Genomic DNA, 26,152 nt, shown 5'->3' with positions numbered 1-26,152 from the left:
CTCACATCTCTGATGTCTAATTTACAAAGGTTGCAGGGCACAAATCTAAGTCTGTCGGGCCCAAGCCTCTAAGTTGGAGCCACCGTCCTGTAAACAGGAAGACAGGAGCTTTCCATCATTTTGCAGATCATATCTCTCTCCTGCTGGATGTGTCTGTAGACTGTCGCCGGCCTAGGAGTTGGCAGAGCTTCCTGTTCCAGAGTGGGACGGTTCTTGGCAGGAGATGGAAAGCTGGAGACAGGATGGAAACTGGGCTAGCCAGGCACCTTGCGTGAAGAGAAAAGACAAAGGCAACCTGGTACTTTCCCATCTGATCCAGAATATCTGGTCACAAAATAATTTACAAGGACACATAATTCAAAGATGTTTCCATTTGGCTTTGAAATGCCCTGCATTTTTGGCAGTGGATTTGCCTTGCCGCATGTTTTTCTAAGGCCGTATTTTGCATTCCCTGAACACAGACCATCTGGGCAGCAGGGGATGAGCCGGGCCCAGGAGGGAGTCGCGTTGGGAGGCTGAGGAAGGAGGACCTAACGTTTAAATACTGTCCGGAGACCGCCATTCCCTGTGCCCAGCGCAGCTGCTCGCCGGTCTGCCTGCGTCCTGCAGAGCAGGGGGCCTTCTGGGCCCTAGGCCATGTCTCATGGTGACCTGGAAAGCAGCTCTCTAGCTCCCAGCACACAGTGCTTCCTACCCACATCTCTGACGGTTCACAGGCCACCTCCACCTCAGAGGGGCAGCTAGCTGACCCAGGGCTTCTCAGCAACCTCGAAATCAAACCATACTTGGAACACAAGGCAGGCTGCTTACAGATGTTCCTGTAAACGACATTTTAGGTTATAATCAGCACTGTTTTACAGAAGAGCTGTAAACAGGCCTGCTCAGGCCCCTGTTCCTGCCATTCGTAAGATGCCGCTTCAGAGGAGGCACAAGATTAGCTTCTCTTCCCCAGCTCGGGCCACCGAGGAGAGAGAGAGTTGTACTTGCCTGAAATCACTTAAACAAAGGGTCTTTGCGCCAAGCCCCGATTGGGACCTAGAAGAAATGTCAGCCTGGCGGCCACTCCCTACTCAAGAATTCCAAGCATTCCAAGGGTGCCAGGCCAGAGTGGCGGCGGTCCAGGCTGGGATCCACTGGGAATAATTGGTAGCAGGTCCTGATCTACAAGTTCAGAAAAACTGGTTTTCCCCAATCTGTTGTAAAATTAAATGTTGCTTTTCTTTTTTTTAATTTTCCAGCTTTGTTGAGTTATAACTGACATATAAAATTGTAAGACACTTAAAGTGTACAACGTGATGATGTGATACACATATACATTGTGAAAGGAGTCCCCCGTGAGTTAGCACATCCATCACCTCACAGACTGGTCTTTTGTGTGCGTGCGAGAACATTTAAGTTTTAAATGCTGTTGTTTGTAATCACCAGAGAAGAGGGCATTTCCTAGTTTCCCAGTTCTTACAGGTCAGCATGGTTCGCTCACAGGAAATTCTTAATCCTTAAAAGGTGATCTGTGGGACCAAGTAGGTGGGGAGTGGTTAGGTTCCTGTGCTCTGCTTTGGTGGCCCCTTCGCATGTGGGGGTGCCCACCTACACACCGCTCATCAAGCCAGGCTCTGGTGGCATCCCACATACAAAACAGAAGAGTGGCACGAATGTTAGCTCAGGGACAAGCTTCCTCAATAAAAAAAAAGAAACAAGAGAAAGATTGGCAACAGCTATTAGCTCAAGGCCAATCTTCCTCACCAAAAAACAAACATAAAAACGGTGCTCTGTGACCCATCTACACCTTATAAGTGTTGGTTTCTTTTATTTCATGGAACCTTGTTCCTAATACGATGAGCTGCCAAACTCAGGCAGCCAGTGTGTTTTGAAAAACCCAGCATAGGTTTCTTTGACTCAGTTTCCTGAAAAATTTAACGGAAGCAAAGCCAGCGAATGTGCCAGGACCATGGCACCCGATATCCACCTCTTCCCTTCTTTTAACGCCTCCTGGATTAGAGCTGGCCAAAGGGGACTGTGGAGCCTTGTCCAAACGTTTAGAACAGATTCTCCACCACCAGGCCAGGTATCAGTCCCACCGCACGCTGACCCTCCATTCCCCACGACTCTTCGAGGTCGTCCTCGGCGAGCAGCCAGGAGGGGAGAAACGTGAGCTCCAGCAACAGGTTCCACCCCCAGCCTGAACTTGGAGGGGACCCGGCCAGGCGACCGGAGCCGGGGGTGGGGCGGCGGCAGCGGCGACAGTGCACGACCACGGAGCGGGCGTCACGCAGGCCCCCACGTGGGCTTGTGTCTGTGCGCGGGGGGGCTCCTCCCCGGTCACTCGGGGACTTCTGCGGGCGTTAGGGGGCGCCGAGCCGCGCTGGCGGTGCGGGGAGGCGCGGCGGGGACGAGCCCGCGGAGAGGGCTTGGGGCGCGCCCAGGAAATGCGAGCTTCGCGGGGAAGCCACCCCCTGCCCGGGGCGCCGCCCCTGCCGCCGGGCCGGCTCTGCGCGCGGGCGGCCGCGCCCCCTCCCTCAGGCCTCCGCCCGGGCCTCCGCCGAGATCCCCCCTCAGCCCGCAGCCGCGGGGCCGGGGCGAGCGGACGGCGCCGCGCCCGGCAGCCTCTGGGCATGCTCGGTGGCGGGACCAGCTCCGCCGGGCGGGCGCGCCCTCCTCCCCCGGGCCGGCGGGGCACCCGCCCGGCGGAGCCGAGAGCCTTCCGGCGGGCGGCGGAGGGGCGGGCGGGGGCGCAGCGAGCCCTGCGAGCCGCGGCGGGGCCTCAGGAAGTCAGGCTCGGCACGCCCGCGAGCCGGCTCCCGCCGCCGGGGGCGGGCGGGCGGGCGGGGGGTGGTCTCGGCGCCGCGAGCGAGGGGCGAAATTAGTAGCCGCCCACCCTCCCGTCGGTCCCCGCCCCCAGAGAATTAGAATTCTCCGGGAAAGTGTCTGGTTCCCGGAGAATCCTTGGGGCGGGGTGCAGGGGCGCGCCCGGCGCAAAATGGTTAAAACAAAGTCCACGCGCGCCCCGGGGCCCCGCGTCTGGAAAGTGTGCGCGCTGGTGGCTGGCCCCCCCCTTGCTAATTTGAGGGTTAGTTCCCGGGGGGCAGTCTGGTGTGGTAGGGGAGGGCGGCGGGCTAAGGGCAGCCCAGGCTGGTGCCGGCTCCGCTCCCAGGCCTCCTGGGGGCGCATCCCGGGCCAGGCGGGCGCGGGGCCCCGGCCGGGGCGTTCGCGGGGGGCGGGCGCCGGACAGGTCTGCCCGGCGGCTCACTCTCTTTGCCTCCTCCCCCAGGATTACCGAGAGGATGGGATGGATCTAGGCAGTGACGCCGGCAGCAGCAGCAGCAGCAGTAGCCGCGCCAGTTCGCAGTCCAACTCCACCAAAGTGACCCCTTGCTCCGAGTGCAAATCCTCGTCGTCGCCGGGGGGCAGCCTGGACTTGGTGTCTGCCCTGGAGGACTATGAGGAGCCCTTCCCGGTCTACCAGAAGAAGGTGATTGATGAGTGGGCGCCGGAGGAGGACGAAGAGGAGGAGGAGGACGACGGCGACGACCCTGACCGGCGAGGGTACCGGGATGACCGCTGTCCGGCCCGGGAGCCGGGGGACGTGAGCGCCAGGACCTGCAGCGGCGGCGGCGGCGGCGGGGGCAGGAGCGCCACCGCCGCCATGCCACCCCCGGTGCCCAACGGCAACCTCCACCCGCACGACCCCCAGGACCTCAGGCACAATGGCAACGTGGTGGTGGCCGGCCGGCCGAGCAGTTCCCGGGGCCCCCGCCGGGCGACCCAGAAGCCCCAGCCGGCAGGGGGCCGGCGCGGCGGCCCAGGCCCGGCAGCGGGGGGCCTCTGCCTCCAGCCCACGGACGGCGGGACGTGCGTCCCAGAGGAGCCCCCGGTGCCTCCTATGGACTGGGAGGCGATAGAGAAGCATCTGGCTGGACTGCAGTTCCGGGAGCAGGAGGTGCGGAACCAGGGCCAGGCAAGGACCAACTCCACCTCCGTAAGTTGGCCGGGGTGCGTGCCCACGCGCGCACACACACGTACACACCCCGCGCGCAGCCCACACGCGCTTTCCCCGCGCGCCCGCCTGCGACCCCCTTCATCCTCCCCCAGGGGCCGGGCCGGGCCGGAGAGCCTGTCTGTCTCCTGCTCCCCTGGCGTAAGATTGCTCAGTCTGGGAGCTGTCTGGGTTTGCAGGATGGGCGGGGGGGCCGCCAGAAGGCAGTGGAAAGTCGGGTGAGTGGAACCGGCGTCTCATTTTAATGGAATTACTGATGGAGGCGAGGTTGTGAGTCACTTGCCTGAAAATAAATCCGAGATTTTGGCACTGAAGGCAGTGCCTGCGGGTGATATTTCAAGTCGTCATGGTTGTGGCTTTGTCAGCCGTGGTGGGTCTCCCTTCGTTGCCACTGATGTCTCGCCCGTATATAGGCTGTCCCTGTGCACAGGCAGCGCTCGCCCGCCCACACCTCCGGTTTGGCAGCAGGGTTTGCTCCATCTCGCTTTTACGCGGATGCTGCTTAATTTGAGTGGGTTGACCGCCCTCCCCTAAGACTTTCTACCTGTTGTTGCCCCGGGGGAACGGGGTGAATTGACCTGCTGGGGTGGGGGAGGGGTTCTCGCCTCTGTCGCCTGACTCTCCCTCTGTGGCGAGTCCCTCCTTATTATGATGAGGAGCCACTTCAGTTCCTTACCGGAGGCTACTGCCTCATCTCGGGAAGTCCGGAGGGAGGGTGCTGGGGCGGAAAAGAGAGGGAAGGAAGGAGGCCGCGTCTGTGACGAGCAGCTCTGGCAGGCTCTCGCTTGTCTCAACATCTCTTTTGCTCCTGTGAGGAGAGCAGATAAAGAATTAAAGGTATCAAGAAGGGAGCTCGCCTGTTTATCACTGTTTTGAGATGAAGCAACAGTTGTAATCTGAAATCATTAATGATGTCCGTAAATGGGGCTGAAGGGCACAGTCTGGACCAGCTGCTCTCTGTCCGTGTGGCCGTGTGTGAAATGCTTGCTTGCAGGGGTAATTTTTCGGCTCCAGGGCCCGGTGGCTACTGGAAATTGGGTGCATGCACTTCTGACTTCTGGGGCCAGGACGGTAGGTGCATTTCACAGAGAAGTTGGCACCGTTTCTGTCACAGCGAGCCCTTGGCTGACAGAGCCCACTGGTTAGTGCCCCTTGAGAAACCACCTGTTAAATTAACACACTCGTGTTAATCCCAGCTGTTTACCTTGGCCGCTAGCGGACAGGGCCTCTTTCCATTGCACTGTCTCTGGTACCTTCCAGTAGACAACATCCTTTTCCCACTGAGTACTTGAGAAAAATAGCAGATTGAGTTCCCTGCTTAAACAGTGACTTGAAGATAAACGAGTTTCGTTTACTATTGTATGGCATTTATACATCCCAGGAAAATGTAACAATTGGATATACTAGCAAAGTTAGGGTCTGACGGTGACAACGAGCTCCATTATGGAGAAGTTCCTAACAGTGCTGTTGAGCGCCCGTCTGCTCTGTGTGAGCTGCTGCGAGGTGCGCTGCACGAGTTGCGGTTGTACATCTGCCACGTGGGACTGGCGTTCCAGTGAGGGAGGAGGGGGCAGGCTGACACCCTGTAGGAACCTGAAATCTGGCAGCCCCCCAACACACACCCCCTTCTCTTCTTGTTATGGTGAAGACTTTGTGACCCTCTCCTTCCTGGGCCATCTTTGAAACCAAAGGTGTCTCCTCGCCTCGTGAACCGTGTGCGTTGGCTTCCTTTCCCCGCCCAGCCCCCCTGAAGATGTCTCCTCTGGGCATCTCCTCCATCAGCCACACAGAGGAATTGGGTCCCACTGCTTCAAGGCAGGAATGTGGACAGAAAAAAGGGAGAGAGGAAGGTGGCCTTTGAGACTGTTTCATATTGAAGTTTTCCATGTTTTGGTTCCTCTTTGAACAGAACTCGTAGCCAATGTTGGTTTAGAATACTGTTTTTCAAACTATAAGTTACCCATGAAATCACATTGGCGTTAAAAAAAGTTGAATGTAGTACAGTGCCTTGCAGATAGTTGCAATAAACTTGGCTTTCTAAACTTGTGTTTCGTTTTTATGTATGCACTAGGTCACAATGTAAGATTTCTTTCTCACTGTGAGTGACTGTCATAAAAGTTTGGAAAACACTGCATTACATCCTGCTCACTCTTGCCTGGAATATGTGGGAGAATTTATAACCGTGAGGACAGAATAACAAAGGAGTTGTGTAGAAGAGAAAGGCTGTCTTGAAGGAGTAGTTCAGATCAAATATTTTTGCTACTCTTTAAAAAGTTATGTGTAAATACATTTAAATGGAATTAATGCATATTACTGGGAGGGGGGGTCTAAAATGAAAAAGAGGGTCTGGGAAGAGAACCAAATCTTATTCCTACTTCAGGGCTTTGTCCATGCTGTTACTATGCTTGGAATGAAGGGGCTGCCTCCTTCTCGTCATTCCACTCTCCTCAACTCTCGCCTCCTCAGAGAGGCCGTCCCTGACACACTCCTTAGAGTGAAGTCAGCACTCCACCCCTGCCCAGGCCCTCCGTGTGTATTTTCAGTGCTTGTCACTGCCTGACTGTGTCTTGTTGGGTCCTCCTCCACTTTCAGTTTCTCTGGAATCTAATTGGACTGTGGAAGGCTTGCTGTCTTAGAGCCTGCGACAGTGCCTGGCAGGTAGTAGGGTCTCAGATAACCAATGAATGGTTTCTAAGGCCCACACACCCAGACCTAAGCCACCTCTCTCATTTTACAGTTGAGGAAACTGAGGCCCAGAGAGGTGAAGTGATTTGCCTAAGGTGCCAGCAAGAAACCTACAAAAGGGGTTTTGTCCTTTCTTCTAACACCAGACTAGGTTTTTTCCTCCTTTTAATGCTTAAGATAACTTGAAATAAAAGGAAAGGAAAGAGCTCCCACGTCCCTGAAATAGCATAAAGGGCCTCCCGATGGCTGGTGCTCTCTTATACTTCCTTAGCATGAAGGACAGAAGTCACCTGGGAAATGATCCAGATCCCCGTGCTGACAAGCCTCTTCCCACAGACAGGGTTTGGTTTGGTTCGAATGGAATGACGTTGAGTTCTGCTGAGTAAAACTGTGGCAGACTTCAGGCTTCCCGGCTCCCTGTCCGTTGCGCCTCTCTTCTCCTGCAGCGATGCACTCAGGGAAGGACTGAGGGCTCAGAATGGGTTGACCGTCAGCCGTCCATAACCAGGGAAGATTTAGAGGCAAATTTAAAAACACACAACATTAGGATGGGATTGAAAACCTAGGGCTGACCTTTTCTTTGTGAAAGGTTTAAGCAGCCCATCTGTCCCTTCGTGCCAGTGGAGGGCATGAGTTTGGATGCTGCTAGGAACCGCCATTGGTGCAGGGCCTGGAGGACCGAGGAGTCCTGAAGGTCACTCTGGTAACCTGACTTCCTGCCGTCTTCTCAGAGCTGCTGCCCCGTGGCAACCTGCATCCCAGCCCACCTTGCACCTTGATGTGGAGCCTTGGTGCAGGTTCCTCTGTCCCACTGCCTTATCACCAGTGGCTCAGTGTGCCTGCCACCAACGTCTGACATCTGTGGTGATGGGGAGAGGTTCAACCCAACAGCCAGATCTGCTCCCAGAAGTGCCCCCTCCAGGTGGCCGGCCCCCCACTGGTCTGGTATACAGGTGTTCCTCGCAGTTCCGTCCTGGTCGCCTCCCTTGTGGGAGCGCTCCAGGATCACACACAGTTGAGAAGGAAAGGCCAGTCTTGGGCATTGGTGCCTTTGATGTCAGAGTTAGAGCCAGTGTGGCTACATGGTCTGCAGCCCAGGACACAGAGGGGAGCGTGCTCTGTGTGGTATGCAGTTATCGCTCATTCCTGTGAGTTAGAGAAGACTACGTGACACTGAAAATCTTTTTTTCTTAACCATAACCAGAAATTACCAGGGCTGGATGGATTCTGTGCTTGAGCCTTTGACCTTGAAATGTTTAGTGCCGTCATTGCCTGCTTTTCTAGTTTATGCTGATTTTTAACAACGGCAAGGGCTGCTCTACCTATTAGTATGTACTCAAGACCTGAAAGAAGTATGGTTGGGTTTAAAAAAATTAGACTGCAGGTAAACCACAAGTTCTGAGGCTGTGTGTGCATGTAAGTTACCATCAGACGGTTCACCCTCTGGTGGAACAGTCTTTTGAAAACGTCGTAGTTTGATTAAACGAGATCTTTGCCTAGCAATTGGTTTGCACATCGTGCTCCTTTAAAGCATCCTAAGGAAAATCTTCAGGGTGCATATCTGGAAAACAGATGCAGATATCCTCATCAGACATTCGTTGGGCTCTTTGAACATCTCACCCTCATTATCATGGTACCTTCCTCCCTCCCTCTCTGCTCCGCCCACACTTTCAGTTCCAGATCCTTGCCTGGCGGGTCACTCTCACTCGGGAAGACCCAGTGGGAGCCCTTTGCTCAGTAGCAGGTCCAGATGCTATGTCCACGAAACCGCCCAGCACCTGCTTCTCCAGGCCCGCCCTGATTCAGGGCCCACCTCCTAGGGAAGCTGTACCCGCTCGGCTCGGCCCCGCACAGCCTCCCTTCTGAACTTCCTACTCCACTATGTGCCGCTTCCTCATGCTTAGGTTTAAAGGCTTTCAAGTTCTGAGTGTCTTCATGTTCGTTATCACATTTGATCTTCATGATGCCTGACAATTGGACAAGGCAGTTATTATTCTCAGTTTAGAGATGAGAAGACTGAGGCCCAGCAAGGGTCGGGGACCTGCCTGATGTCTCCCCTGGCAGAACTCAGACCAGACCTGTCAGGTTCTGACTCTTGCTGCAGCCTCTCTCAGTGACATTGTCTTGTATTCTCAATTATCTTTTCCTGGGTATGTCTGTTTTCTACCCAGGCATTTTAAATGCCTCCGCCCCTCTCAAACACATACATAATATAGGCTCAGGCACTGCCTGAGAAATAGGTATTTGATGAGTGCTTGTTATCTGGTTGGTGACATTGTTTTGTCCCACTCTTTCTGTTAAGTTTTTAAATTTACCCAAAGCTGCTACACTGTGAACTTTCTTGTTAGTGCTGACAATAGTAATTCCAGGTCCTTTCTTAAAGGCTTATCTGTGACATTACATTTGCATTTTAAAATAGAAGTATTTTACTCCCGGACCTCTGCACCTAAAGACATGGACGGTTTTGTTTTCCTACTTTTGAAATTCCGTCCTAAGTATTTTAACAAGAAGGCTTTTCAAATGCTTCTCTTTAGCTGCTTTCTGCTCCTTGAGCTGTTCGGACAGATGACACTTTATACTGTGAGTGACTGAGAGGTTATTTTGCACACAACTTCTGTAGAAATTCAAGTGTCAATTATGAAATTGGGGATTTTTAATAGAAAAGTAACAGGATTTTAAAAGGTAGGAAGGATCTGAGAGGTCATCTCATCAAATCCTTACCATTTTCAAAGGGGGAGATAGGTCTGTGGAGATTAAATGTCTTCACCCGACTTTCTCAGCCCAGCCTGACCCAGCCTCAAGTCACCTGCCTCGCAAGTCCCACTTTTAATGCCAAGAAAAGATTAGAAAGAAAGGTAGCCCAGACATAGTCTCCGTTAGGACATCAGGCCTCAGCAGCGCGGTGAGGACAGGAGTAGGACGTGGGCGGCAGGAGAGGGGGATGCGTTTGGGTTTTTGCGTTCCCGTGAAACAGGCAGAGCTGCGCCCTCACTGGTTCTTGTCGGGTCCAGGACACTTCTGGCGATCACTGTCCTCCACCCGCCAGGTCTCGTCAGACCTGTGAGAACCCTCCTTGTTTCTCATGCTCTTGGTTGTGGTGGCGTTTTGGTTTTGGCTACTACTTTACTTTTGTGCATAATTTTATTTTCCTTATATATTTGTTAAAGAGTTATGTCAGGCATGTTCTATCCCCAGTCTTTTCACTTGTCTTTCTCTGTTTTTCATTCATGCGTATACTTAACCTGTTTTATTCTCTCCACCTGAGCTATTTTTCAATATTTGTGTCATTCTAGGTTATTCACATTTTTCCTACCTTCATGGCGTTTTCTTCATGGAGCGTGTATAATTCAAAAGGTGGTGGCGTAGGCCAGGATGTGCCCCGGCGATGGGAATGAGCTCAGCTAGGGTTGCATCAGCGCCAGGTCGATGGGGTTAAACGTACTTGGAAGATATTTTTTGGTTATGTCTACCTGCTGTGAGGTTTATTAAAGCAAAGCTTACTGGAAGCAAAGAGTTACCAGTTTTCTTTAGTCTAGTTTTGTATATCAGATTTCCTAATAATTGCCACTTGTATCTGTATATTTTACTGATACCCCTGCAACTCCACCCAAATATTTTATATGTATTTGTTATTGAATCACCTTTTTTGATATATCCATCGTCAGCAATATCTTGTTCATCTTTTTACTGTTTCTCCTTCCATTTCTCAAAGTTCTCCTTAGTATTTATGGTTCATGAAAGTGATTGTGAATCTCCCTTCCCTGGATGTTAGCATGGTATACCAAGGAAAGCTTGGGTTTTCATGGATGACAAGAAGCAGTGCATTAGTCAGCAGCTGATTTCTGCAAATTCATCACATCAAGAGGGTTTATTGCCTGTGTCCTAACAGAGATGATTGATCCTTTAGAACTCTTCTGTGGAGAAATAAGCGTTAGTTATTCATGGAATTGTTGTTTTGTATTTTACAAAATATTACGAAAAGTTTCTGTCAAGAAAGTGTGTGGGTTGGGCTTTTCCAGGTGAGGGGCCACTGCCCGGTGGATGGGGCTTGTTTTCGGGGTGCTTGGGGAAGGGCAGAGAACAGAGCACCATCACCAGCCTCACGGCCAGGCCTCTAGGCAGCCGTTGTCTGTGAGCACCTCCGTGGGCACAGCAGCTAAGCCAGTCCTGTTCCCTCCGTAGTGCGTGCGCGTTCCTTCCTCCTCAGGGCTCCCCCTGCTGCGGTCCTCAGCCTGCCCCTGTCTCCCCCTTCACTCCCATGCAGGTTGCCTGTCTGTGTAAGAACCAATTCAAAGGCCAGAAGAAAGGGGCTCACCTAGTACTGGGCACCTGTGGCAGGGCTCCTAGCCAGGCCCCCTCATGGACCACTTGGTGGTGGAGACTGAAGACAGGCACTCTCCCTGGCCAGCTAGCTGTGGCCAGGGTCTGCTTGCTCACAAATCGATTGTGGGCATGCCTGGAACAAAACAGGATAGTCATGGCAGCTACTAAACCGACGTAACGTGATTCTGCGTCCTTCTTGGTTTGCCATGTATGGAAAGAATTTTGCTGTCTAAAAAAGTTTAAAGGGAGTGAGGTAATTTCTTCATAATTCCTAAGATCTCCAGCAGTGTTGTAAATTTAGATTTGAGGTTAGAGAATTAAAAAATAAAAACAGAACCAGAGAAGCTGCTGTGTTATGAAATGCCAGAGCATTTTTAATGTCAAGTCCAGCAACATAATAGTGTTAAACGTGTTTCCCAAGTAAGAAGGGCCTGGACTTCTGGGGACCTGGCACAGTGTCTTCTTAGAAAAGAACTGAAGGCTAATCTCTGCTCCTATAAAAATAACACGTTTTCAAATAGTTTCAAAACCAACTCAGCTTTCTGGTTTTCTCCTCATGGCACCAGTAGCTAAAATTATGACACTTATGAAAATTGCACTTTTTTTCTTTGTGCAGTCTCACATAATTTTTGGTCCATTTCGATCTGGTCTGACATTTTATTATGAGCAGTGACATCTCAAGTGCTGTGTCCTTTTTCTTTCCCCTCTAGAATTGGTTCTGTAAGGAGTAAGAGAGAGGACAACGGGGATTTTGTTTTTGAACTTAAATTATGTAGCCAGCGCTGTCCTGTTAGAGTTGTTATCCAGCCCGCAATGCCTACGGTCTGACGCTGACAGCCCTTAAAGTAAGATCTCGCTGTAGAACAGCTTTAGGCAGCAGTAATTTTGAAACTTTCTGAACATCTGCTCTACTGTGGTATAGTGATTTAAACATGAGATTTATTTTTCCTGTGTTTCGTACGAAAATGCTCAACAAAGCAAATATACAATTGTTGTGCTTGTCCTAACACTTGAGTGAGACCTCTACAGAAATTCGAGTGCACGGGAAGCCAAATTAGAACTCTCTTTTACTAGTAAATGGTCACAGAGCATCCTTATAACTGTGGGACATTTGTCAAAATTAAGAAATGAACACTGGCACAATATTATTATCTAAACTACAGGCTTAATTTGAATTTACATTGACTTTTAAAATTAAAAGGTTGTATTAAAACTGTTCAACAAAGGTAATAAATAATACATCTTTGTCGCGGTGGTTTGAGGAGAGAGGAGAGAATGAGGTCCCCCCATGATCTCCCTTACTTCCCACAGAATCACCCCAAGTGAACATGCATCCTGAGCAGAATCCTGCCCTCGTGTCTGCTGTGTAAAGGCACTTTGCAGACCAGGGTGCTTTCCCTCAGTCCCTCCCCTGGGGACCCTTCAGCGGCCGCTGTGGGAAAGGGGCCTGTAGGAAGGGGCAGGAGCGGGGCAGGCGGAGAGAGAAACCCACGCCCAGGCCCGGGGGGTACCGCTCCTCCAGTCAGGAGGGCGGCAGTGAGGGGCTCAGAGTGGAGACATAAATGCATCCTCGCCCCTCGTCTGCTTTCATGTGGGCTGTGGGCGGCTGCGAGTTGTCACTGTCCTTTGGAATGCTATTTGGCTCGCCGATATGGAAATAAATCTTTCGTTTGTTTTTTTGTTAACCAGAGAGCAGCTTTTGGCCTTGGGAATTTCCTTCTTACTGGGTGGAATTGTGAAGGCTCTGTGAGTGTGTGGTATGAAAGTTCCAGAAGAAGGGAGTAAGTTACAGTTGACTAAAGGGAGGTGTAAGTGACAAGGGAACAAATGCCACTCAAGATGTAAAATGAGAGCTAAGTCATGAATGCATTTGGGAGATTTCACAGGTTGGGAATGATGAGGAAAGAGGTTGAGACTCTTGCAGAAATGGAAAAGGAAAGGAATTTGGCATATCAGAATGTTCAATATTTGCTGACTGACTGACTGACCAAATTTTCCAAACTAAACTACCAGTGGGCACCAGGCGTGGTTTTGTCAGCAACAGAAGGATGTCCCCGTGCCTCAGTGAATGCTCGTAAGAGGGTTTCCTGGGTCTTCATTCTCTGCCTTTGGATGGCCTGGTTTGGTTGACAGGGTCGGTGATTTCCTCTTAAGGTTTGTTACGTTTCCCAGGATTCTTTTACTAATTACGTGTTCAATGTATTGTGGATTATGATACTACTAACTAAACATTTCTTTCAGCAAAACCCATATAATCAGATTGAAAACCGAGTGTTGTCTAGACCAAAATATTTTGGATAGCTGCTTCAATTTGTGTACTCTTGAAATTCACTGGATGCTGTGCTCGAGGACCGGACATGTGGGCATCACAGACCTCTGTATTCTTGGGTTCTTCCTCCTGTGCTGGGTGTTCATGGGTTTGTGCCCAGCACGCGTTACCCTTCCTGAGAGCCAGCTTCCTTTAGGGAATTGCCTCTTCCCTGTGGGTGTGATTTTGGTGGGAGGGTAATTGCAAGTGGCTGACTCACGTTCTGGGAACCTCAGCCCCAGGTCCTGCCCCCCCCCCCCCCCCCCCCCCCCCCGGCTCTGTGCCGGTGGAAGAGCTCCCCTGGGACTGACTCCAGAGGGCGCGCCCCAGGGCTGCCAGGAGCCGTCGGACGCCTTGCTGTGATGCTGCACCTGAACCCTTCCCATGAAGGACACCGTGTGGCTGCCGTTTCCTCATCCTTCCTGCCTCGCTTGGTTTCTCATGTTTCCAGTTGCTGCTTGTGTCCATCTCCTGTTGATGCTGTGAGTTTAAGCCCTGGTGTTGGTTTTATTGCTTTCAAATCAGAAACCCTAACTGACAACAGCAGGCAGTCTCTTGACTTGTGACTCAAGTTCACACATGACAGTTTTAGGCCCAATATCACTAGATAGAAGTCTTTAGAGGTTTTTGAGTCTTTCACAGAATCCTTGAATATCAAAGGTGGAATGGACCCTAGAGCTCATCTGGCCCAGCCTCCTTCAGTTTACAGGTGAGGAAATAACCACACAAATCGAAGGAGATTGTCAAGGTGCCATACACCAAACGTGCCGCTTTGACATCCTTCAGAGACCTCACAGCTCATCTGCCCAGGGCGTCTTGTCACACACCCTCACTCTACTCCCCTGCTCCTGTGACCCCTCATACCCATTTATGGGGTCACTGTCCAGAACTAAGGGTACCAACGGTGGCCTTGGAAAGGCTCAAAGTTAACTGGACCACATAGGGTGGTGTCACTACCAAGATTCAAACACTGAGCTAAGATGTCAGCTTTTAGCTGCAGTCGCGGGTGTCACCCCAGTGCCCTCTGATGCCAGTCCAGATGTGTCCTCCTGACGCAGCTCAGACTTTGTATGAGGAAGTGGTTATGGGCCAGCTCTGGAAGCAGGCAGACGTGGCCCAGAATAGTGGTAGTAGCCTCCTTATGGTTGGGGGTAAAAACAGCTAGTGTTGTGGTATAAATGTCATGTTCTTAATCTGAGTTAAAGATTGCCTTCTAAACATTCCTTATTTTGTAGAAACCACTTTTATATAGTCTAAGTGTAGCAAGTCTCTGAGCTTTTAAAGGGTAGACTTTCTGAATTCATTTTGGAGCAAGAGCTATATTTTAAAATTGCTTACGTGAAGCTTTTCCACAAAGCACAATCCACAAAATGATGTCTGCCAAGAATTTCCTTAAAACGTGCCGTCCTTTTGTCTCCATCGTTTTATTGAGTCAGTAACCCCGTGGGAAGGCGCGCCGCACATTGGGCGGAGGATGGGGACGCGCAGGCGCTCGCGTGGCGCTGCCCGGCCGTGGCCGCCGCTGCCCGGCCGCGGCTGCCCCTGCCCCTCGGCTGTCCACCCCTGCCCCTCCACTGGCCGCCCCTGCCCGTCCTTCACCGCCCCTGCCCGTCCTCGGCCGCCCCTGCCCCTCCGCCCCTGCCGGTCCTTCGCTGCCCCTGCCCGTCCTTCACCGCCCCTGCCCGTCCTCGGCCGCCCCTGCCCCTCGGCTGGCCACCCCTGCCCCTCCGCCCCTGCCCCTCCACCCCTGCCCGTCCGCTGGCCGCCCGTCGTCCGCTGGGCCCAGTGCCCCCGGGACGGGGCGCGCGGCTCCGCGGTGCGGGCTCTGACTCCGGCCAGCGCTCCCGCCTTCAGCTGGACGCCACACATTCGGCATTAGCCCCTCTGACCTTCGTCCCCCAGTAACGGCTTGTCTTGCTAATGGCTCCGGCCGCGGCTGTCTCTAATTTCTGGGTATACATCTGCTTATACGTAACCTCGTGCTGCTGCTTCAGAACTTTTCATAAGCAGGAACTTTAATGAATTAATTAAAAGTTCACTCGAACACAAGCGTGCGGCCTTGTTTCTTTGCTTTTCAGGCCCCCTGCCCATCCCCGCGCGTTCCCCTAGTGATCGGTCCGCCCGTCCCAGTCCCTGGCGGCTCCGTCACACCGCACCCCGCCCGTCGGCCTGAAGGGCGGTCCAGCCCGGGGGAGCGGAGGCGCAGGGGTACGTCGGTGCCCTCCTGCCCTCGGCCAGCGGCCCCGAGGTAGCTGCTCCTCGTCAGTCGTTTCCTGTGCAGGATGGGCCCGTGGGTCCTGAGGCCCCCAGCAGCCCCGACGGGATGGGGCATGCCTCAGGGGCCCTTGCCGTCTGGTGGGCGTCGGAGGGCTTTACCCCAGAAGTCCTGGGACCACGTTCAGCAGTGGCTTCCCCCGTGGCAGTATGTCTAGCAAAAGGGACAGTGACTGAAAGGACCAGGAGGAGGGACAGGGTTGGATAGGGTGGAGCAGAGGGGGCTCAAGCTGCTGCCCAGCCCACTGCCTCCGGTGATGTTTTTTGCCCATTCATGTGCTTGCTCGCTGGACAGTCGTTGACTCAGCCCTGCGCTGTGCTGGACACGAGGGCGCCGGCAGGGCTGTGCTCTGCGCCGACAGCATAGCGACCGGGTGAGGGAGACGGCCATGCAGCAGCTCCCTCGCTCACTTAATATCCGAGGTCCAGGAGCCTCGGAGCCTCTGGCGCGGCCACCTGCAGAGGCCCCTGGGGGAGCGCGCTGCGTGGACACCTGGTGGGAGGGGCGCGCGGGCCCGGCGCGAGCTGCTGGGGGGGGGGGGGGGCGGGGCGTGGAAGGGTGTGGAAATCGGCCAGGAGACGCCTGACCAAAATCACTGTTTCCTAGCAGACACGCCGCAGGCGTTGGAGTCTGTACCTCGTTTATGGAACGTGCCTCCGCCACTCGTAAAAGCTGTCTTTTAAACAATAAAATCACTTTGCAATTTTCCTCTAGTAAATTTTAAAAAGTTTTTTGTGCTGCAGAGAGTTTAATAATAGGCACAGTGCTTGAAATGCCATTCCTTTGCACCCAGAGAATTGGGGTTCTGTGGGGAAGGGAGCCTTGTAGGAAACTCGTGGGAAGCAGCTCTTTGGATGCAGTAGTGAATTAATGTTAGACTTCTCAGGCTTCAGGAACTTCTTGAATATTTGGGTTTAAAGGAGTTGGCATATTTGTGGGGTTTTCTGATTAGGTTTGCTGGATGCTGTGGGCTGGGAATATGTTAAAACAGGTCTCAGCCTTTTTCCTAATGAGCTATTTGTGACTCATCTGAAGCTTTAGGCACACCAGCCCAGGATGGGGCAGGGACGTTGAAATGCCAGATGCTGATGGCACTGAGGGCAGAAAGTCAGATGTTCTGATGCCAGCCAGGTGAGCACTCCGTCCCCAGTGCCATGCGGGCAGCTCCAGGAGCATGGAGAAGCCCCCGCCCCCCCGACTTGTGAGGATGGTGTCAGAGGAGGACCGTCAGAGGAGGACTGCTGGATCGCAGGAGCTGAGGTGAAGGGAAGTCCTCTCCTCTGCCCATCCACACTGGGAGCTGCTGAATGCGAAGGATGCTTGGCGACTTTGAAGTGAAAATGTTTCCTGCCACATGTCATCTGGTTGAGCGAGTCCACACCTCTTCGTCTGGTCCTTGGTTGGTGGAAGGAATGAAAGAGACGAATGGTGTGCGTTTGTGCCAAGGCATTTTGAATACTTAGTACGCTGAGTCACTTTCCAGCATTCCCCTCGCCACAGCTTTCCTTTCATCTTGACGCTGTACGTAATGCTTGAACCTTCCCCATTGCAGGTCTCCTTCAAATGGCAGAAACGTCTCCAGCACAGGCCCGGTCCCTACATTAGACACGTGAAACGTTCTTGTGGGGTGGAGCCCAAGGCCGCCCTGGAGTGGGGGTGTCTGCCCTCCATCTCCAGCACTCTGGTCCTTTAACTGATGGCCTCCCTTCTTTCTGGTACCCTATAGAATCAAGGAAGAGTGAAAGGCTGCATAGCATCACGCTGGGTCTGAGAAACTTATTCACAGATCTCAATCAGAAACAAAACTGAAGGCTTTAATATTAAGTAAAAGTCAAAAAACCAACTTGAAATTTCTCCTTAGCTTGGCTGCTTTGCCCTGTAACCTGGAGACTGAACCAGGGCTAGAGGTTATGAACCAGTGGCATTGTGGGTTTTTCTCTAAACACCCTTATCTATTTAAAAAAAAAAAAAGTTTTAGGGTGAACCCAAAGGTCCCTAATACTTTAAAAAAATTACAATTATTTATTACTCAGTTTATACACCTACAATGGCAGCACACTTAAAATGCCATATCAGAAGATTTGTGCAACTTCTCAATTTCATAGCTTTTCCAAAAAGCGTCACCAGGCTTCCATAAATGTAATGGAAGCTTTTTTCATATTAAAGGCATGTTATTGGGAGATGGAATGTTTCCTTCTCCCCACGTAACTGCACAGTGATTAAATAGTGACTCAGAGCCAGGGGTGGACAGCCAGTGGCCTCACCCTGGTGAACGCTGGTGTGTGAGGCTGGCTCCGGTACAGAGTCACCCCGCAGGGCCCTGGGTTTCTCGGGAAGTGGGGAGCGGGCAAGTTGAGAGTTACACAGGAGGTATCAAACTTGAGTGCTACAATATAAGGATGTAGTTTGAAACAAGCAATTCCTTAAAAAGCAACCAAACTCTGACAAAAGAAAAATGTATTTTCCTAATCAATCCAAATAAGAGAGGATGTTAGTCAGAAGTTTTAACAAAACATCCAGAGTCCCCACTGAACACCGTGGCTCACAGAAACAAAAGCGCTGCCTGTCACTGGGATAGGGTGCTCCTTCACAGATGCTGAGCTTCACATATAAACTTGGTTTATAGGAAACAAACTGCTTGAAATCATCAGGCTTATTTCTGTGATACTCATTTGATTGGGAAATTTCAATACATCTATATTTTTGTTGTGTGTGTATTTTCTTTTTTGTTGTTTTAAACAGTCAACATTTAAAATACAGTTTTTTCTCTTTATGGGAGAGAAATGAGATGTTTTGCTTAGTTGCTGAAAGAAAATAGTTTTTCATTCCATTTTTTCCTGTTAATAAGATTCATTATACGTCCAATTATTTTTATCCTGAAGACTTTTAAACTCGGCAGCAAATACCTGGCATTTGTTTCTGAGTAGCTCCCATCTGGGTTGAGTGTAGGATATGAGCTGCCCAGCCTCCAGCCCTTTTTGTTGGGTTTGGTTTGTGTTTGGGGTGTCTTGTAAACTCCAGAAGTTGCTGAGGCCCCTTCCTCTCGTTCCCATCCCGACCACCCCACACAGGACGCTCGTGCTCTCAGGCCTGCGGGCCCGCCTGTCCTGCCCCTGTCTGCCCCTCGCTGACGCTCAGTGAGCTAAGCTGATGCAGAGCGAAGTGACCACTCCCTTTGCTCAAGTTCTGCTTCTGTAGGTTAAGGGAGAGCACTGATTCTTAGTGGTTTTCCCCTCCAAGAAAACATCTTTGTGGTTTAACTGGGCTTTCAAACATCAACCTGAGGACTGGCTGTGCGCTGAAGAGGCGGCTGTCAGCCCCGAGTCCTCCTTTCTGCCACTTCGCCACTCTCGGCCCTTGGACCAGCTCCCTCCGCTCAGGACCAGTCGCTCAGCCAGCAGGGAAAATGGGGCATGGCTTCAGTGACCTGGGCCTTGGGCTCCGCTGGGGCAGTGGAGAAGCTTAGCTGAGGAATGTTTACTTTTTCTGTTTTCACGTGGCAGACAGAATTACCATCCCAGAGGGGTCATAGGGTCTGATCAGGATGACTTTCCACCTGTGTTCAGAACAGTTCCCTCAGCCTGGAGACCAGGCCCTGCCCGTGTTCTTAGTCAGCTGTCCCACCCAGCGTCCAGTGTGCAAGTGTCCTTGACCTTGAGTCCTGTTCCTGCCACTCAGGAAAGCGCATGCTTTTGATTAGTGTATTGAGGCAGACATTAAAATAGTCAATATTTGAGACTAAGTTTTCAATTTCACTCTTTCCAGGAAAACTGTGTGCTGATAAGAATCTACTCTAAGAGTGTGCTCTGGATACAGGGCGTGACAGAATGACGACATGCAGTTGCGGTGCTCACGGCACTTAAAACAGTGGGTCCTGTGCAGAGGACAGAGTCTTAGGATGGCCTGCCAACTGCTGAGTGTGCCTTCACTTGTAAGAAATGAAACTCGGGAAACCTAAACACAGTTCCTGGATGTGATTTCCTGATGGCTCATCTATACACTCCGGAAGGTTCCGGAGGAGAGGTTTATTGCTCACAGGAACTTAGTGGAGGTGTCCTCAGGGTTGGCTGTTTTTAAGTGCCCCCTCTGAGGGCCCAGTTTTTCACTTCCCTTTTTCAGTCATATCACAGTTCATACATTCATCAAAAATATAGAGAGAGCCTACTGTGTGCTAGGCATTGAGCATACAGTACAAAAAAACAGGTAGAAAGCATCCTAGTCCTAATGTAGATACATGCGTTAAACCTGTGAACCTCCTGTATTAGGGCTTTCCACAGAAACAAAACCAATAGGACGCGTGTGTGCGCGCGCGCGCGTGTGCAGAGAGATTTATTTTAAGGAATTGGCTCTTGTCTGGACAAGTCTGAAATTCACAGGGCGGGCTGGCAGAAAAGCCCGGCAAGTTGGTCCTGCAGTCTCGAGTCCAAAGGCCGTCTGGAGGCGGAGGTCTTCCTCTTGAGGGGGCCTCAGTCTCTTCTCTTCAAGCCCTTGAATTGATTGGGTGAAACTGACCCACAGTGTGGAGGGTACTCTGTTTTACTCAAAGTCTATGAATTTAAGTGTTAATCATATCTAAAAAAACACCTTCACAGAAACATCTCGACTGGCGTTTGACCAAACAACTGGGCACCACGGCCCAGCCAAGTTGACACACAAACTTAACCATCTGTGCCCCACCCATCCACATATGATGGTGTCTCTTCAATTTCCTGGCTCCTGGAGGAGCAGGCCTCAGAATGCCCTGGAGGGCTTGCTAGACAGAGTGCTGGCCTCCACCACCGTGGTGCAGCAGGGCTGGGCTGGGCTGGGCTGGGCTCCACAGCTTGTGGTTCTGACAAGTCCCGGGGCTGCCGAGGCAGCTGGCCCGGGGACCATGCTTTGCGAACTGCCTGTTTCTGTGATCCAGGGTCTGCCCTTAGCCTTGTGGCTCAGAAACAGATTGTGTGATCATGGGAAAGGTAGTTTTATGTCTCAGGGATAGACCCAAAAAAACCAAAATTACCAAACTGATGTGTGAAATATCAACCCAAATGTATTGATTTATAATAAGAACTAAAACCACCACAGTGAGCAGAATAATCACCTCAGCTTGGGAGGGGTGGTCATGGCCAGGAACCGGGAATGAGAGCCGGGGAATGGGGACCACTGACTGCACCCGGCCCTACCACAGGGACACTCGTGCTCTCAAGGCCCACCGGCCAGAGCCCTCTCTCCCTGGGCTCTGCATGTGCATTAAGACAGGGCCATTGTTCGGGGAATGAAGGATTTAAGTGGAAAGCGTCCATTTTTACTGGTGTGAAAGGGTACCTGTCTCTGTACTGCACACTCTGCTCAGCAGTGGGGCTCAAAGTCCTCAGAGATCGAAAAAACTTGTAGTGAATCATTAAAATTTTAGTTTTTAAAGTAACTTTTCATTAGATGTAACATATACAGTTTTTATGAAAGAAGAACTTGAGTAACATTAGAATTTATTAATGTGGGCCCTTTATGTGTTGGGTTTCCTTTCTTGGTTATAATTTGAGTGAAGTTACAATTTCCCCTTCAAAGACTATTTCCATCCTTCTTTGCACATTAAGGGGACTTGCCTTTGAAAAAACGTTTTTACATTTCGTATTTTCAATATGTCCCATGTCCATTTAGAAGCCATTTTTCCCTGAACTTTGGCTTTCTGCCTCCATCGTGCTATTTCTGGATTTACGTTAAGAATGAGATTCCTTTCTTAACAAAGACCTTTGAACCAAATTGTCTTGCAAAAAAGTTGTGTTTATGTTATCTATTTTAGTGTTCTTTTTTTAGAATCCTGCAACTGCCTTGCTTAGCATGAAAAGTTGACCTTTTCAATAAAGATAGACCCTTAAAACTGGTTCTGAGAAACCAGAATGTGGGCTGAGCCTGCAGAACCCCTCACACCTGGTCTGCCTCCAGCGTCTCGTAAAAGACAATTGAATAAATAGCCTTAGCATAGGGCCAGGTGACCCTGGGACCGCCCTGGATTACTGGACGTGGGCCTCAGTGCAGAGAGGAAGTGGAGCCACACCAGGCTCAGCGACGTGGCACAAGGCAGGTCCATCCTCACGGTTACCTTCCAGCCCCATTGTCATATCAGCTAACAGAACCATCCTTGGAATCTCAGGGAGCAGATGTAATGCAGGGAACCAGTTGCACAGCGATGGGAGGCTGAAAGAGCAACGTGGATGGCAAGGCAGCCTAGAGACGAGTGACTGCAAGAAGCAGCCACCACCCCTAGGATTGAGGTGACAACAGGGAAGAGATAGTGCTACTAGGATCTTCCTAGGAGGTGCCTCATGTGGCTGGGGCATAGCCCGGGGAGGTGGGGAACACAGCCGAGCTACGTGTCTGGGCCACAGTAAGTGCTCCATGAATGGTAACGTGCTGCTGTTAGTATTTTGATAATCATTCATCGTTTTTGTCAGGCTTTTAGACATTATTAAATTTAATAATAAACTTTTCATTGCTTAGATATTTGTGTTTCATTTGCACAATTAATCAGCGTTAGTTGTCATTGGCCTAGAAGGGAATTTTGATTTCAAAATTATTTGCTTAGGATTTATACAACTCCTTTTCCTCCCTACAGAAAGGATGTGTGGTGGCTGGCTTGTCATTTCTAAGGTTTTAATAAGAGAATTTAAAATAAATAGCTCAAGTACTTTAGCCGTTTTTCATGTCTTTGGTTTTCAGACCACAGGCTGATAGCCTGTCTGTCAGATGGACACGGTATGGGGCTGGGGCAGACGTGTTCTGTTCCAGTGACTGCAGTCCTGAGTGGACATTTCAGAAGGGATTGGCTTCTGCCTTGACCCGTGTCAGAGATTTGCCCCTAACCATAGGCAAACCATTTGATGCTCTGCTTATTTTCATTTTGTGTTTACCATCTCCTTGACTCACAATAGCCTTGTGAGAATTAATGAGAAGGTTTATAAATAGTGTTTATTTACCTTGGATGAAAAGGTTTGTACAAACTGGCTCTTACTCTGCTTTTGTTGGCGCGGGACAGGGTTCTTAGCCCTCTCTTTGTGTCGTAATCCCTGAGAGCCTTCAACATGTTCACATCCAAGGCATCACTCCCCCCCGGCTGAGATCCTGATTGAGGTGGGACTCTAGCAATAGCACACACGTGTGTGTGTGTGTGCGTGTGCGCGCGCGCGCGCATGTGCATGCATGTATGGTATGTCTATCTATCCAAGCTCCCCAGGTGGTCCTAACATGCAACCTGGGCTGAAAAACACTGGCATAGAGGATAAAGCCAACTTGTGTGCTTGGTCCTTTCTCTTACATTGTGCCTGTTGCCCATTTCTTTGCGTATTGGATATGGGCAAAGGTACTAGTGTCCTACTGCTGCGGTCACAAATTACCACCAACTCGGTGGCTTAAGGTAACACATGTGCATTGTCTTACAGTGCTGGAGGTCAGAGGTCTAAAGTGGTCTTACGGGGCTAAAATCAAGTGGTTGGCAGGCCCAGTTCCTCCTGGAGGCTCTCAAGGAGAATCTGTTTCCTGCTTCTCCCAGCCTCTTGTGGGTGCCCGCCCTCCTCAGGTCCTGGCCTCATATCCCTCCCTCTGCTCTGCCGTTGCATCTCCTCTGACTCTCCCTGCCTCCGGCTTCTGAAGACCTTTGCAATTGCTTTGGGCCCACCTGGGTAACCCAGGCTAGTCTCCCCATCTCAAGATCCTTCACTTAATCACCTCTGCAAAGCCCCTCTTGGCCTGTCAGGAAACATAATCACAGGTTCTGGGGATCTGGATATGGACATACTTGGGAGAGACTGTCATTCTCCTACCACAGCAGGGAAAACATTCAGATTGATCCACTTTTCTCATTTGAGTACAGAAACCTTGGAGTTAGCCACAGCTTCTCTTGTCTACAGGGTCTGATAGGAAAGACAGGAACATCTTGCAAAGGCTGGAAGTAATGATACCATGTTCAGAAATTTGACTTTTTTAAAAGGCTACCAGTTTTTAAATTTTCTGATGCCTTAGAAACTTGTTTCAGAAATAGATAGTATAACGTTTGAATCTGTCAGCTCTGAAATGGTGCGTGGCTATGCTTTCCCCCAGGTGGGGTACTTTTCTGCTGCTAAAACAGTGATTCTCAGCAGGGTGTGACTTATTCTTGAATTGATTCTTCCAACAAGCATTTACTGAGCACCAAGCGTGTGTTTGACCCCCAGACACAAGAAGACTGGATTCCTGACCTCAAGGTCAGGGTCAAAGAACTCACCCCTAGTGAAATACATATTTGTATTTCAATATAATTGGTTTCCTTGTAATCCTGTTTTTCACTATGTGCATGTAAAAACATTGTTCTGAGAAAGGGGTCCACAGGCTTCACCAAGAGTGCAAAAGGGGTCCTCATGGCGTAAAAATGATTAAGAACCCCTATGAGAGGCCAGCAAACAGGACTCTAATTGAGTGGTGGGTCTCACCAAGGGGAGGATCGCAGATGCAGGAAGGTGCTCAAGGGAGGGGAAGCTCCTGGCAGTCGTTTTCAACTCCAGCTGTTTTTTGGAATGATGGGCAGGAGGTGGGTGGTGTCCTTACGAACACCAGTGCCTAGGACCCACTGACAGGTTCCCATTTGGTTGTTCCCGGGAGAACTCCAGCATCCGTCTTGGGAGAAGGGATGCTGAGTTCAGTCTTGTAGAAGTGGAGTGGAATGGGAAGACCTATGAAAGTACGGCCGAGGTCAGGGCTCAGCAGACGAGCTGTGAGCAGTTCATAGAGCTGGGGCATAGGCGTGGCAGGCAGGCCCTGACTCATCCCAGCCCGCCCCAGGGCTTCTGCCAGAGGCTGTCTGCTGAAGACGCTGTGACCTTTGAGCAGGATAGAACCAAACTTAGATGCCTGGCAATTGACACACGTTGCTCCTTCCTCTGCCAGCTCATCTAGTAGCGAAGCCACGTTGCCGGGGTTGGGAAGGAGGCTTGAGGGAGACTGCCAGGGCCTCATCCCGCCCCTCCCTTTACGATCCTCAGAGATTCACTCATTCTCATCGCCTCAGTTTCCTCACTGATAATAGGACTTTCCAGGATGATGCCCACAGCTGAATGGGGTAGGCTTCATACTTTTATTCGCTCTTTTTACAGAAGAGATTAGGAGGTAGTCAGTAACTTGTTCAAGACATCACAGCTGGTGTTATGACCTGAATGTGTGTGTGGTCCCAAAGTGCATATGGTGAAGCCTTAACCCTTCGTGCAGTGTATTAGGAGGACGGCCCTTTGGAGGTAATGAGATTTAAATGAGGTCGTGAAAGTGGAGCCCTAATGAGGACATCAGTGACCTTATAAGAAGAGGAAGGGAGACCAGAGCTCCTCTCTCCGCCGTGTGAGGACATAGTGAGAAGGCGGCCATATGCAAGCCAGGAAGAAGGCCCTGGCAAAGTGGCAAATCAGCTGACACCTTGATCTTGGCCTTCCCTGCCTGCAGACTGTGAGAAAGAAATGTCTGTTGTTGAAGCCCCCCATTCTGTGGCAGTTTGTTTTAGTAGCCGAGATGGACTCAGACGGCTGGTGGGGAGGCAGAGCTGGGATTGGAAACCATATCTTTGATTCTCAAACAGGGGTGCCTAACATGCAGACCATCTCCGTATTGAGTAATATATTTGAGGAAAGTGTGCGCTAAGCACAGAGGTGGTCCAGCAGAAGGACTCACTGCATTTGAGTAGGTCAGAGGAAGAGAATCTTGAGCTGGGTCTTGAAAAACAATTAATCCTCGTGGATCTGCCAGGAGGATGTGGCAGAAGGCATTTTAGGCAGAAGGAACAGCACGTGTAAAATGGTGGAGATTCCGGAGAGACTGCGGTGGGGACCTGTGGCCGTGGAGTGGGAGGCCTGGGCTCTGGTTCAGCTGGGGCGGTTGCAGTCTCCCAGGTGAGAGATGATGGAGGCCTGGTCTTGGGAAGAGGAGGCTTCCAGGAAGAGGCAGTGGTGCTTTCATTCATTTGCTTGTCTCACACACATTAATTGAGCATCTTTTGTGTGCCATGCGCTGTTCTAACTGCCAAGGGCATGGTCAGGAACACACACAGTCTCCACCTCATGGAGCTACATTCCGCGTATAACACAAATCACTATCAGTGAAACACGTGCAACAGTCTGACTTTATGTCCTCGTTGATGTTTACCTCCCTGAGTCCTCTGTTAGGAGGAGAGGTCAAGTACAGCTGAGCAGGTGTACCAACCTCCCGATGCGCAGGGCTCTCTGGGCATATCTCTGACCACGATAACGGCATGCCCGAGTCCCAGCAGCCAGTTTTCTCATCTCCTCCAGGAGCCTTCTTGCCTCCCACTGACAGATATAGGAAAGGGACGGATTCAAAGCTACTGGAAGCAAGGGTCACAAGCTGAAATACCTACAGGGGCAGAATATCATTATCAGCCTTGTGTTTCACAGATAGTATCTGGTGCTGGAAGGTGAACTTTGCGATGTGACCGCTGGGTCTGAGCCACACCGCCCTCCATGGTACTTGCTGCTGTGCGGCTCTACAGCAGTGATGCTCCCCACGTGGTCTTTGACTGGGGGGCTGTGAGGGTCCCAGTGACAGAAGGAGA

General features: G+C 51.1%; 1 protein-coding gene across 3 annotated transcripts in view; it reads left to right on the top strand.

Moving 5' to 3' along the window:
* SCHIP1 (schwannomin interacting protein 1) overlaps positions 1–26,152 on the top strand; it is a 145,993-nt gene that overhangs the window by 26,866 nt on the left and 92,975 nt on the right. For 2 of the 3 annotated variants that reach the window (XM_070583013.1, XM_070583011.1), the window contains one exon: positions 3,269–3,976. In XM_070583013.1, the coding sequence (XP_070439114.1) occupies positions 3,287–3,976 (690 nt within the window). In that variant the 5' untranslated portion in view covers positions 3,269–3,286. Of the gene's footprint in view, positions 1–2,768; positions 3,068–3,268; positions 3,977–26,152 lie in introns of those variants that run through there. The other variant, XM_070583012.1, reaches the window with a different exon arrangement.

The sequence above is a fragment of the Equus przewalskii genome, chromosome 18 (genome assembly GCF_037783145.1).
Source record: "Equus przewalskii isolate Varuska chromosome 18, EquPr2, whole genome shotgun sequence".
In the NCBI taxonomy this organism is placed as follows: domain Eukaryota; kingdom Metazoa; phylum Chordata; class Mammalia; order Perissodactyla; family Equidae; genus Equus; species Equus przewalskii.
This window is presented reverse-complemented; position numbering and strand designations above follow the sequence as displayed.